This window comes from Carassius auratus, chromosome 5 (assembly GCF_003368295.1).
Source record: "Carassius auratus strain Wakin chromosome 5, ASM336829v1, whole genome shotgun sequence".
NCBI lineage: Eukaryota > Metazoa > Chordata > Actinopteri > Cypriniformes > Cyprinidae > Carassius > Carassius auratus.
The window spans coordinates 3,719,425-3,733,705 of NC_039247.1; the positions used below are offsets into that span (position 1 = coordinate 3,719,425).

General features: G+C 33.5%; 1 protein-coding gene across 3 annotated transcripts in view; it reads left to right on the forward strand.

Annotated features, from left to right (window-relative positions):
• Positions 1–14,281, forward strand: part of galnt9 (polypeptide N-acetylgalactosaminyltransferase 9) — a 104,357-nt gene that overhangs the window by 57,444 nt on the left and 32,632 nt on the right. For 2 of the 3 annotated variants that reach the window (XM_026244691.1, XM_026244688.1), the window contains 2 exons: positions 3,558–3,755; positions 10,442–10,559. In XM_026244691.1, coding sequence (XP_026100476.1) covers positions 3,558–3,755; positions 10,442–10,559 — 316 coding nt within the window. Of the gene's footprint in view, positions 1–92; positions 937–3,557; positions 3,756–10,441; positions 10,560–14,281 lie in introns of those variants that run through there. The other variant, XM_026244697.1, reaches the window with a different exon arrangement.

A 14,281-nucleotide genomic window follows, 5' to 3' on the forward strand; every position in this document is an offset into this window, starting at 1 on the left:
GGTGCGGTAAACTTTTTTTTTTTACACCCATATACCAAAATAATAATTTAATTCAGCAGGACACACTTTCAATATTTTCTCAACAACTAATGACCATACAAGAGCAGACACTGACAAGATACGCAGTGCAGAATGAGACCAAACGTGATATCAGCACGTCTCCACACAGTAAACAAAACATTCTCATTGTGTTTATAGTTGAATTAATATGAGTGGCACTGCAAGTGGGCAGGCTTCAACTAATTGGAATGAGTTCCCTATCTAATTTGCGCTTATTCATTTTTTAGAGTATAATATTGCAAAATGGTAAATATTTAAGAGAGAAAAAAGTAAAATATTTAACAGGATGAGGCCAGCGCAGCTTCACCGTGACAGGCTGCAACATGTCCAAAGGCGATAAATCTATCCTAGCTTTTAAGCTGGCCAACAGATCCATAATGTGCTTAAAAACAGCACATACATTATTAAATCCTCCATCCTACAGGAAAAAAATAAAAATAAAAAACAGCAACAACAAAAAAATCTTCGGGGAACATTTTGCCCTAGCCTAACCTTTTAACCAGGCACTGTTCCCGGCACACTGAGCAAACACAAACAATTCATGGGATCTTCACAGTGAAGAGGCAAGATTTCATTTTCTGATAGAGGTACATGAGAGAAAGTTTGATCACACAGGAGTCACACAGGAGTTTCATCAGTTGTGAAGAATGGGGGTTAATCTCAAAGGACTGTGTTTCTTGGCTATCTGTAAAAGGGGGAAGACAGTGAAGATAGCAGGACTTACCTCCATATGATGACATGCCAAGTCAAGCACAGTGGGTGATAGAAATCCATTTACTCAGCAAATTGTCCGAGACTGTACACGAGGTGCAGTGGTTTATTGTTTCTACGAAGAGTATAAGTGATTTATGATGCACCCTGTGGACTTTAGTCAAGGTAAGTGCCATGTTTAATTTGACATGAATGAAAACATACATGGATAGTAAGGTATGTAAGGGATAGACATATGGGTTGTGGGACTGTACTGTCTTATGGTTGCATTTAAATGTGTGGTTTCAATGTTTCATCATTGAACAGATTGTACATTATTATCACTATCTTGAGTTTAAGATTTTTGTTATATAAATGCATGTTTTAGTCTGCCATCATTTAACTACTTCAACCTCAACTTATTTCAATTTGTTTTTTTAAAACAAATTGTTTGTTTACTTTTTAAAAGTTTTTATTTTAATATATATATTTTTTTTATTTCAGCTTTGTTTTAATTACAGAAAAAAGATTTTTAGTAAACAATAACAACACCGAGTAGAACATATACTGTGGATTCGAAATGTCTGAAACTGAAAATGCTTCTGTTTTACATTTTTCATATTTAATACAGAACTTTTCCTGACAAATTAGAATATCACCAATTTGAGTGACAATTATTCTGAAAAAATAATAATTAGTACATATTTATTAAAAATGATGATGATGATTAGTTTTATTGTGATTTCTTTGTTTAAAAATTTGAAACATCCTTAATTTAACTTAATTTTGTATTCTTTTATTTTTATCTATCTATTTATTTTTTTATTTTTTTGCCATGTTTAAATTACATTCCAAATCCTATGTTCCTGGATACTTTTGGACTCCACTATGGGTGCATTCAGATTTTGGTATTATCTCTGATGTAATATACATAGTTAATGGGTAATGAAAGAACTGATCACCATTGCCCTACTGTCCACCCTGTCTCATATACCAAAGAGAGTCCCTTTTGTAATTAATCCTAGCAATTACTGAAAGCGGTGTTAGCAATGGGACAGGGTGTTAAAAATTTGAAATTTGGCTTCGAGGAGGCAATGCAGCACATTTGCGTCATGCAGAACAACACATCTCCTTTACACAGAGTTGATCAGGTTGTTGATTGTGGTCTGTGGAATGTTGGTCCACTCCTCTTCAATGGCTGTGTGAAGTTGCTGGATATTGGCAGGAACTGGAACACACTGTCGTATATGCCGATCCAGAGCATCCCAAACATGCTCAAGGGTTACATGTCCGGCGAGTATGGTGGCCATGCAAGAACTGGGATGTTTTCAGCTTCCAGGAATTGTGTACAGGTCCTTAAAACATGGGGCCGAGCATTATCATGCTGCATATATTAAAGTAATGGCTGCTGAAAATTCAACTTTGCCGTTACAGGATTAATTCATATTTTAAAGTGCATTACAATAGAAAACAGTTACTTATATATAATTCTGTTCTACAATATTATTTTTTACATTATTTCTGATCAAAGTAATGCAGTCTTGGTGAGCATGAGAAACATTACAAAATCTTACCAACCTCAAACTTTTGTACAGTATTGTATTACCTTAAAGATGCTCCACAGTCTCTGTGGAAATCCTGCCCCATCCCTTATAAAAATACCTCTGTCCTAGATGACACCAATATACAGCCCCTTTAAAACACTTTTTTTTCTTGTTAATTGGACACTTACATTAAGAAACCTCTCAGCAGGCTATTTTTTTTTTAATGAAAGCCCAGTCACAGACCTATTAAAACTCATGTCTCCCTGTTGATTATTACCTTAATGTGATTAAGCTTTTTAAGTATGACCTCAAAAAACAAAAACAAAAAGATGAAGGATACCACAGGAAAAGACATAGGAGGATGTAAAAAGAAGAACTAGTACATTTAGAAGTCAAAGAACAAAGCTAGACAAAAATGTTTTGTGAGGTGATGCACAAAAAAGGACATTGATGGGAGGGACTGATGAAAAGTTTCTGTAGGTTTTTTTTGTTTGTCTTGTATTTGCTTCTGCTGCAAATGTCAATATGTGATGATTACACTGTCAGGCTTGATGGTTCTCCTTTTAAACCAACACCGGTTTCGATAATGAAATACAAGCTCATTTCCAAAAATGACAGAATCAATTTTCTACCCAAGAGTATTCTTGGAAACAGACACATGGATTTTAAAGTAAACACTGAAGCTTTAAAGTAAACACTGAAGCTGTATACTATGATTGAATTGAATGAGAAAGTAGCATTTATTTTGTTTTGGTTATTTACAATGTCAGTTTGCTTGAGACATTTGTGCATTACAATTAAAAATCTGGAATGTGTGATGTACAAATTATATTACATTTTACAAATTCAAAAAGGCACAGTGTATGGAACACCTTGTCAACAACTTTAATTATTCATCAATACCGAAAATAAATATATTGTAATTGATATTTGGTTTAGTCTGGTATTACAGATTAAATCTGAGAAGATTCATTGTACAGTGTTATTGTACAAAAATGTTTCCCAGTTGTAAAATTACAGCATGTTGTTCTCCCATCAGTCCTGCTTCCGGGCTCTGGTATAGGTGTTTTGGAGAATGTTTTAATAAAATAGTGTAAGAGCACTGCACATTGACATCCTAACACTTGTTTTACCTCTGTTGCTCTTTGTAGAACGAATATAACCACTATTTATATTGAAAGTAAGAAAGGCTCAATATGTCTCAACTCCCAATCTCTCTCTCTTCTTCTTCTTTTTTCCTCCTGATCTCTATCATTTATTCAGGGCTGAGCCTATCCTCACAAGAGTGAAAGAAGATCACACTAGGATAATCCTCCCTGCGATAGATAATATCAAGTACAACACCTTTGAGGTGCAGCAATACGCTAATGCAGCCCATGGCTACAACTGGGGCCTCTGGTGCATGTACATCATCCCACCACAGGATTGGCTGGACAAAGGAGACGAGACTGCCCCCATCAGGTAAGGGCATCCAGTGCTCCACTGCATAATGCATGAGGACATCCTCTGAAATACAAATGACCAGGAATATAAAAAAAATGACTATTTTAGAAGTGATAAGGTGGTTTCCTGATGTTTTTGCTTCCTTAAAGGATTTGTTGGTGTTTATTTTGAATTACCAGTGTTATATCATTATGTTGGACAGTGTGCTGCTACTCTTCAAACTGTTTTAACAACAAAATCATGGGTGAGGTGTGATTCCCAAGGAATGGGTGAACTAATAAAATGTATACAGGAAAAAAAAAAATCTGAATTTTCGAAACTCGAAGAACCATTACACCTCCACGGTAAACTATGCGTTAGCATCTGTTTGGGGTGAATTATGTCTTATTCCTCTCATCGCGAAACAAACGGTAAAATAAAAAATTTGAACAGTCTGGCTGCTTTTTCTTCTGTGTGGGTGTATTCAAGCCGCGCTTCAGTTTGAATCTGAATAGCGCGTTCAGCGCGGGGGCGTGGTCACATTGGATATAACGAAGGGAGACATGAAAAACAGATATCGCGTTGTTTTCATATGGATTACTTTATCACAGAATATCTGTTAGCAGCACTTGTTTAGTTTTAAAGTAGACATGTCAAGCTCTCTATAGATATCTCTCTCATGTCTCTTCGTTGAGTATTCACGGAGTTACACTTCATTTTAATGACGTGTTTGTACATGACGATCAGCACAAACAAAGGCTGCAGACAGCACACATACTGATAAGACGCTCGGGAGAAAACAGACACATAACTTCATAATCATACTTCGCGTTGTGATTCGGAGATGCTCGTTGTTCTAAATAAAGTTGGTAATGAACCATCTTTTATGGCCAAACGCTTTGAAAATCCCGCTGTACTCACCGAGATTAGAAAAGCAGTCATCAGTGAAATGTTGTGAACACAACAAAAGGGATTTGTTGTACTGCTCTGGTATTGTGGTGAAAATGAATTTTAGCCATTGGTTCTTCTGATCTTCATTCTTTGGCAGTGAAAATAAAACAAACGGTCTCCTCGACATGATGCTCTCACACCAACCAGAGCGTCTGTGTGGGGGGGTGGGGCAGGTCAGAGTTCCGTTTTGACGGTAGGCGGAGATTATTATGCAAAGTGCTCCTAGTGACGTACATAGAGATGGTCAAAAGATTTGAAATCTATAACGACTCGTTTCAGCGATTCAGAGTCGACTCCTTACTTTAGAACCCAATAACTTTATAAATAGTGTACTTTTTGGTTTAATTATTTGCACATTGTTTACATCATACACTGTAATACAGGTCATTTTTGATTTCCCATCTGTGTGGCTCTTTAAGTGAAACAGTAGTAATATATTGCTTATTAGCACTTCTATTTGTCTCAGTTTCACTTAGTTTCACTCTTGTAGTTTAATCTACATCAGAGGTCTACTAGTATGAAATATCATATTTTTGTTCAAATATTACTTGCATAGCAAAAAGTATTTGGACATGTAAACTACAATTCAAAATGTATAGATGTCATTGCAATATACAGAAACCAAAAAAATATCAATAAGTGGCACATTTAAATAAAATAAGATAAGTGACATTTAGGTTGCACAGTTTTCAGTTTAAACAATATGAATTTTGTTAGGTTTCAAAATATGGAACAGTATATATATATATATATATATATATATATATATATATATATATATATATATATATATATATATATATTTATTGTTCAAAAATAAGACAAGCAATTTCGACAATTTCTAGTTGTCAAACATTGTGTAAAAGCACTTCCTAATGATATTCCTTTTTTTAACTCCCAGTGTCACTTTCATTTACATTGAAAAATAAGCATTTTTAGGATCTAAAGTTTATGTACAGTACGCATTCAGCTATCACGATGGAGCATCATGTAATATAAAAGACCACAAATTTCAGACACTTTGCAGAATAGCTCAGATGAGAACAATAGCACAAGTCGACAGTCTCAGTCTGAAGTTCAGGTTTGAGAGGAGTCTGTCGTCACACAGAGTAGTAACTCTTAAAAAATAGCTCATGTTGACATAGTTTTATTAATTGTCAGCAATTTATCTGTTGTAAAAAAAAAAACAATTACAATGATTTCCTTCCAGTTGGCATTGAGAGTGACCGACGCTTGATGGTCAAAAAAGAAAAATTGTAAATAGATATGTATAAAATAAATAAATAAAAGAAAATAATAACAAAAGAAAGAAATCCCTGCGTTCTCTCTTTTCTATGTGTGTTCATAAATTGTATAAATTTGTAAGTGTCATATTTGACAGTTGGCATTAGAAGTTATATTACTAATAACAGTGGCATATAAGAAGTTCAACACCACAGAAAAAAAAAAGGTGAAGCTGCTGTATATAAAAAACACAAGGCGGCTAAATTTGCATGCTTAGCTGAAGCTTAGGAATTCATTATTTTCTCTCAATTTAATTAGTTTTTTAGCACCCCTCCGAACTGTTAAGCCTCGCCTGAACACCCCCAACAACAACAACAAAGATCCTAGAGCTGCCACTGATTGATAGCAAGGTGATGTTGTCCAGCTCTACCACTCTGCAATTCTCAATCATGAACCTCTACAGTGTAATACTCATTTTATGCCTAAAACCAACTTGGTGAAATGAGCTTTGTCCTAGACCAGTGGATATATCCTGAGGAGAGTATGAAATCTGGTCAAGGTCACCATTGTGTTAGAGTATCAGGACATCAGAAATCCCATTCATTATTCATGTCTCTCACTGATAGCTATTTGGAGTGAGAAACTAGGCCTGTAGCCCAATATTACTGGAGCTGATCCCTGTGATGCCTCATAGTGGTTACTGAAAAGTTTTTTTTTTAATTATTATTATTATTTTCATTAATGTCTAATTTCCTAAGAACTTTTTGATATTGCGATTTCATTTGATTTGATTGCTGTTCATATCTAAAGTATATACTTACATTTTTGTATGGAGCACTTTGCATCTAAAACAAACTCATTTCTTGTGGACAGTATTTTAAACTTTTAAAACACAAATGTTTACAAAACGGATGTTTGCAAGAATACCATCACAGTTTAAATATATTTGTAAATGTACTTTGTATAGCTGAATTGTCATTAAAGCAAAAAAAAAAAAAAAAACATTAAAACAAAAGTGATATTGGATGCCACAGTAATTTTGTAATTTAGATTTTTAGAAATTAGGCTAATGCACATATTGCAAATATATTTGCTCTCATTTATTATAAATACAATTAACTTATGTTTAATGTACTAAAACATCTTTAAACACCTTTTTTTTTGTCTTAACCTTTGAGAGATTATTCAAAGAGCATTTAAGGCATAAATGTTTTATCAGCAAGTGTGTTCCTTGGTAATTATTCTCAGGACCTCTGTGGATCTAGCCTCATGCTTTACCAGATGAGATACAACGTTAGGATCTTAATTAGGGAATCTTTCCAAACTAATTTTGTCCTCACGCTGTGCTTAAAATCCTTTACCTAATTTGACTTTTTAAAAATTGCTTGTAAATCAGTAAATTTTGGCAAAGAAAATACTCTCCAGGTTGAAAAGACTAGAACACAACATGAGGGTTAGACTGACATAACGATATAAGTTAAACGTTTGAACAAAATCCCATTACAGAAAAGACAGCAGTCATTGTCCATGCAACCCTTTTCTCAAGTGCTGATATTGACAGGTTAAAATGGCCGCCCGCAGGCCTGCAGTGAGTCAATGAGGTGGGCTATTGGAAATCATTCCAGCTCCACTTCTCTCAAGCTCTCGATGTATCCACTGCAGCTCAGCTAGCCTGTGGCTATTTGGCACTGAGGATCCCAATACTCATAGCACACTGCAGCAGGGTTTATTTGAATCATTGAGTCATGTTTACGGTTAAATGAAGGACAGTTAAGTTCAAATGTCAGTAAATAAGCAATTAGTTGCTCTAAGGGGAGAAACGCAGTGATTTCGTAAGCTATTCCACATAAACACTTTTCAGAATAACATTAACATAACATAACATAAATGAATAACATAACATTTTTGTACTTTAAAAGAAATTAAAATGATAACTGTTATATTTTTCACATTTTATGCTGACTAAAGCATGTTATTTATCTATTCATAAATAAGAAATTAAAGACCTGCTGTTATATGTATTTTTATTATTTTAAACAGGACAAACACATAAAAAATAAAATAAAAATAGACAAGCAATTTTCTAAAGTGTTTGACTGACAAAAGAATCATTTTCTGTTGATTGTTACAGAAGGGCCATATTAATTCCTTTGTGGTTCAGTGAGGGTGGGAAAATTTTAGTCAATGTATTTGAATGAAAGAACAAAATAAATAAATAAATAAAAATAATTATTAAAGTGTATATCAATATTTCCAAAAGGAATACCACATATGACACAGGGTATTCTTCAAGTGAAAATATTCTTTTTAAAGTGTCTGCTCTTTGCAAAAGTATTTGTGATGTTGTCATGTTAAACTCATGAGGAAGTGAGGAGAATTCTTCATTAACATCTTCTTAATATCAGACAAAGAAAACTCTGGGAAACAGAGTTTAAATGGACAGAAACTAATAAGACACATCTGGATTACAAACTACTTAATCAAACACAACCGGAGATTAATTCACATGACGAGGACAGGAAAAACCAAATAAGGAAAACATACTCATGACAGATGTACTACTAAATCACCACTAAATCAGTATTGGAATAAATGAAATATTTTCCTTAAGACAGCACTGTTTAAACAAAGCCGCCGACTCTTCATATTTTTTTTCCTCCATTCTTTGTGATCTAAATAATGCATCACAGTATAAATGTTTGTACATCTAGCATTCATTAGCCTCTCAAAGAGGCCCACCTGTGGTTAGCCAACAAACAATTTACTTTCAACCCACCAGCAAATCACTGATAAAAAAAAAAAATGACATTCAATGAAAAACTCATCTTGAGTTTCTGAAACACAACAGATCTTTTGTCTGTGGAGATTTGACAGCTCAAATCGTCTTGCCCCTTGCTGTGTTCACAACAAACCTCAGACTGACCCAAATGTTTTTTTTTTGTATCAAAGACAGGAGTTTTAAACACAAGTGAAAAGTAAACTTGGTAAGAAAACTTTAACAAATATATATATATATATATATATATATATATATATATATATATATATATATATATATATATATATATATATGTGTGTGTGTGTGTGTGTGTGTGTGTGTGTGTGTGTGTGTGTGTGTGTGTGTGTGTGTGTGTGTGTGTATGTATATATATATATATATATATATATATATATATATATATATATATATATATATATATATATATATATATATATATATATATATATATATATATATATATAAATATATATATTTATATATAAATGCATAAATTTAATATATATATATATATATATATATATATATATAGTACAGACCAAAAGTTTGGACAAACCTTCTCATTCAAAGAGTTTTCTTTATTTTCATGACTATGAAAATTGTAGATTCATACTGAAGGCATCAAAACTATGAATTAACATATGTGGAATTATATATGGAATTATATACATAACATAAAAGTGTGAAACAACTGAAAATTTGTCATATTCTGGGTTCTTCAAAGTAGCCACCTTTTGCTTTGATTACTGTTTTGCACACTCTTGGCATTCTCTTGATGAGCTTCAAGAGGTAGTCACCTGAAATGGTCTTCCAACAGTCTTGAAGGAGTTCCCCGAGAGATGCTTTGCACTTGTTGGCCCTTTTACCTTCTGTCTGCGGTCCAGCTCACCCCTAAACCATCTGGATTGGGTTCAGGTCCGGAGACTGTGGAGGCCAGGTCATCTGGCGCAGCACCCCATCACTCTCCTTCTTGGTCAAATAGCCCTTGATGCCTTCAGTGTGACTCTACAATTTTCATAGTCATGAAAATAAAGATAACTCTTTGAATGAGAAGGTGTGTCCAAACGTTTGGTCTATTAATGATTTGTATATAGGTATCATATATCTCATTTGAAACTACTCTTATTTCTGTTTTAATGATTCTGTGGTTGTCACAGAGCGACATTGACTTATTTACTTTGAACAACTTAGTTGGAAGGGATTTTGAGTTCAGTGTATCTCTGACTTGATAAAATAGGGATAACTGCCATCTCAGCAGACTGCCATATGTGGAGTTGTTTTAATATTACACACTGAAGAGAAAGAAACCTAGTGGGAATTCAGGGAGAGTGGGAAGGAAGAGAGTAGCACTTACAAAAAAAAATAAACACTTTTCTCTACTGTGTGCATGATTACTCTCACCGCACAGTCTCTCAGTGGTGTGCATTTCTATTTAAGTTTCTACTTTACATTTGACTTCTGGCTCATCTCACTCCCACTCAACAGAAATTCTTCATGCTCTGTGAGAGGGCAGATTCTGAAACCTTTGATTCGTAAATGATTTCCAATCAGCTTCTCTATCTGACAGTGTTTTAATTCATCACCACTTCTTTCCCCAACCCTATTCAGAGCCAGGCATCCATCTATCTATCCACTCATCTGTACATACATCTATCCATCTATCTATTTATCTGTCTATCTGTCTGTCTGTCATTCCATCCATTAATCCATCCATCCATTTTGTCTGAATATGAATGCAATGCTCATGTATATTTATTTGCCTTGTACACAGGACACCTGCAATGATTGGCTGCTCCTTTGTAGTGGATCGTGAGTATTTTGGAGAAATCGGACTGCTGGACCCAGGCATGGAGGTCTATGGAGGAGAGAACATTGAACTGGGAATGAGGGTAAGATCGATCCTTCATAAACTTGTGTCATTATTTCCTTTAGATGAGTGAAGTATGGTGATGTAAACATTTGCACATAAAAACATTTTAAGTTGTAGTAGAGACAAATAAGTGTCTGCCTCGTTAATTTTGTTTAATTGAGACATTCAAAGTCCAGTGTATTCACGTCATTGGAATCCATTGAGCATGGAACTGTTTTAGCATATGAGACCCTCCAGAAATTGCAATGCATAATTGTTCACAGGTGACATTATAATTAACTCTATTTACAAAGCTTCAGCATTTGACATACATTTAATTACATTTCTTCAAGGCATCATACTAGAAACTGTTGGGGGGTAAACATGCAGATTTCCCTTCCATCAAGGAGCAAATGCGTTGCCCAAAGGAAATGAAAGTACTCTGTGCCAAATTACACAAGGCAGTAGGGTACAAAGAAAGTAGATTCCTGCAGCTGCAGCCCTGAGAGAAATTTCATGGCCCACATGGTCTGTGAGCCCATGGAAAAATTGAACTTGTTAAAATTCAGAAGCTGTTCTTTCTGTGGGGTGTCGAATATCCTCGGAAGATTAGCATAATTTGGATAAAAATCCTTTAATTCATTTGAAAGATTCAGAAATGTCTTTTCAGCCTGATTATAGATTGAATTATGGAGACGAATAGTACTGATTGTGAATTCTAATTGGAGGCAGTTTCAGTTGTCAGTTTGTCAAAAGTCTCAGTCACAGTTGTTACAAAAGCAGACTGAGTCACTAGTAGTTTTCATTGAAATTAGACTTTTTATTTGAAATATAAATTGTTCATATATTTACCAATATTCACAGACCACTTTTGAGAAGATTCTTACTGTTTTATATTTTAACACGTTTTTGGAACCCAGTTTGAAATCACCTGTTCTTAAAAGTGGATGAACAGGTGGACTTAAGTGTGGAATAGTTCATGTACTCAACCTCAGGCCATCTAAGATGTGGATGAGTTTGTTTCTTCATTGAAACAGATTTGGAGTAATTTAGGTTTACATCACTTGCTCACCAATGGATCCTTATGCCGTCAGAATAAGACCTGATACCTGAGACCTGATAAAAACATCACAATAATCCACACCACTCCAGTTCATGAATTAATACCATGTGAAGTAAAAAGCTCCTTGTTTGTAAAAAAAAAAAAATGTGTTGTGGACCACTTTTTAATTATGGGGTGAACTAGATTTATTTAAAAATGAAATAAATTATATCATAATTTGTTCATACTCATGTTAGTTTATATTCATTTTTGGGTAAACTATATACCTTTAAGCAAACAGTGGCACAGGCTTACCCCACTCTTTCCTGTATTAGTGTAAGCATGTGATCGGCATGTGTCCTCATCTTTTGCAATGTGAATTCCAAATGTTCCTTCATTACATGCTGCAGAAGGTTTCTTGTACCAGAAAAACTTAAAAAAAATAAAACACAGAATTACCATTTTAGCAAATACGTCAAGTTTCAAGCTTTGAAATAAACCAAATGCTTATTAATGCTGAACACTGTGATGGCACATATGATCCATCTCAGCCTCTGGTTAATCCTCCAAAGCTGATGCAGCTCATTCAGGAGGGATATCTTTGACTGACAGCTACATGTTTAATAATTAACCTTATGTCACACCAAATAGATAACCTTAGTTCACTCTGTAAAGAGATCCAGAAGCGGCTAGTCAAAAGAGGACATTGTAGAGCAATCGGCTCTGATTAAATAGGTTATATGAAGACTTAAAAACATTAGAAGAAATGTAATTTGTGTTAAGTTCTACCAAATGCCCATGAGGGAAATTAAACCTGCTGTAAAGTGACTCAGAAAGAGCTGAATTAACACTTACAGCCCAAAGAAATTGCATTTAGTGCTTATCCTGAAGTGACATTTTGCTGTTTTACCAATGTGAGTAGGAGTTTATAGGCTGGGCAAGAGGGATTCACAGGGGTCATTTTTTTGTGAGCGGTCTTTTATAGCATGAGGATTATCAACAGATTTGTTTACTTTCTTTTCCAACTGCAGATTCTTGGACCTCTAGAGTTTCATTCATGTTTATGAATTTAGCAGATGCTGTTATCTTAACAGTGTTGAACTTGCAGTGTATGAAGATGCAATGCTGCATAAAAAGCTGTAGTAAGCTAGTGGATGTTGTACTTTTAATTAATAAACATCTGACTTTCGATATTAATATGTTTCTGGAATCCATTAAATATTTTTAACACTGTAAAAATTTTTAACACTATTTAATAAAAATTTAACTTAATGCTGAAAAATATAGACTCTTTGTTTGCCTCATAGAAGTTTTTACTTAAGATATATACATATATACAGTTTATATACATTTTATATATAGTTTATATACTGTATATGTGTGTGTGTGTGTGTGTGTATATGTGTGTATATATATATATATATATATAATATATATATATATATATATATATAATATATATATATATATATATATATATATATATATATATATATATATATATATATATATATATATATATAAGCAGTAAAAATCAACATTTATTAAGACACCTTCAATCATTTTACAGAAAGAGAAACCGTTAATCCACTATACAGTAGTTTAGAAAATGGTTATGAAATATGAAAAGACCTCAGAGTTAAACTGTTTCAGAAAAAAATAATCTTGATAATGTCATATAATTTTTGGTCCCAAATTTTTGGAAAATCTTTGGGTACAATATGTAACTTTTTTATTATTTGTGCATTCTCACTTACATAAATGAACTATAGTGTACTAATGAAAAAATATAAAAAATCATGTCTGGTATCGGAATTAGTTTTGGTTTAACTTTACATTTGTGTGTGTGTGTATGTATGTATATATATATATATATATATATATATATATATATATATATATATATATATATATATATATATATACATTTTTTTTTCTTTTTTTTTCAAACGCTTTTAAAAAGTGGTGGGGACAACCTGCAGTTTGGCAAAAAGTTGTGGGAACATGGCCCACCTGTCCCACATGCAATATTCTCTACCAACATTTATTTTATACTAATATATATATATATATATATATATATATATATATATATATATATATATATATATATAGTACTATTTAGTACTAATTAAATGTTTTTTTATCAAATATACATGTATTTTAATATATATTTACAGAAATATTTTATTAAAAAGGAGTACTGTAATTTCATAAAATAAGCTTTTCATAGTCGTTTTATTATTATTATTATGATTCAGGTCTAATGAAACTCATGACTATGAACACACTGAGCAAGACTCTAGAACATTTTCTAATGATTCAAAGTACTTAATAAGATGGATTTCATGTAGAAACCTGAACAGAGGCTAAAGCAGCATGTCAGATCTCCTGTGACTTTTGTCTTCGTTTCAAACCTTCCAAAAAGGAGCAATTTTTTCATTATGAACAGAGGTGAGCGGGTCTTTTCCATTTGCGATTGCTTCACTTCACACCCACATGCACACATATATATCCTGAAAGGCGAATACAAAACATCCCTGTAAAGGGATAGAATGAAGATGACCTTTGGATCATGATGGCGAATTGTAAAGCCTTTAAATCTTTCTGAGCAGCATCTTTGCTTGAAGTTGTATTTACTATACATTCACAGTTGGTTTGCCCTTTGGTCAATCGAAGGCAGCTTTAATGGAACCAAAGTCATATATTTGTCCTGTTGA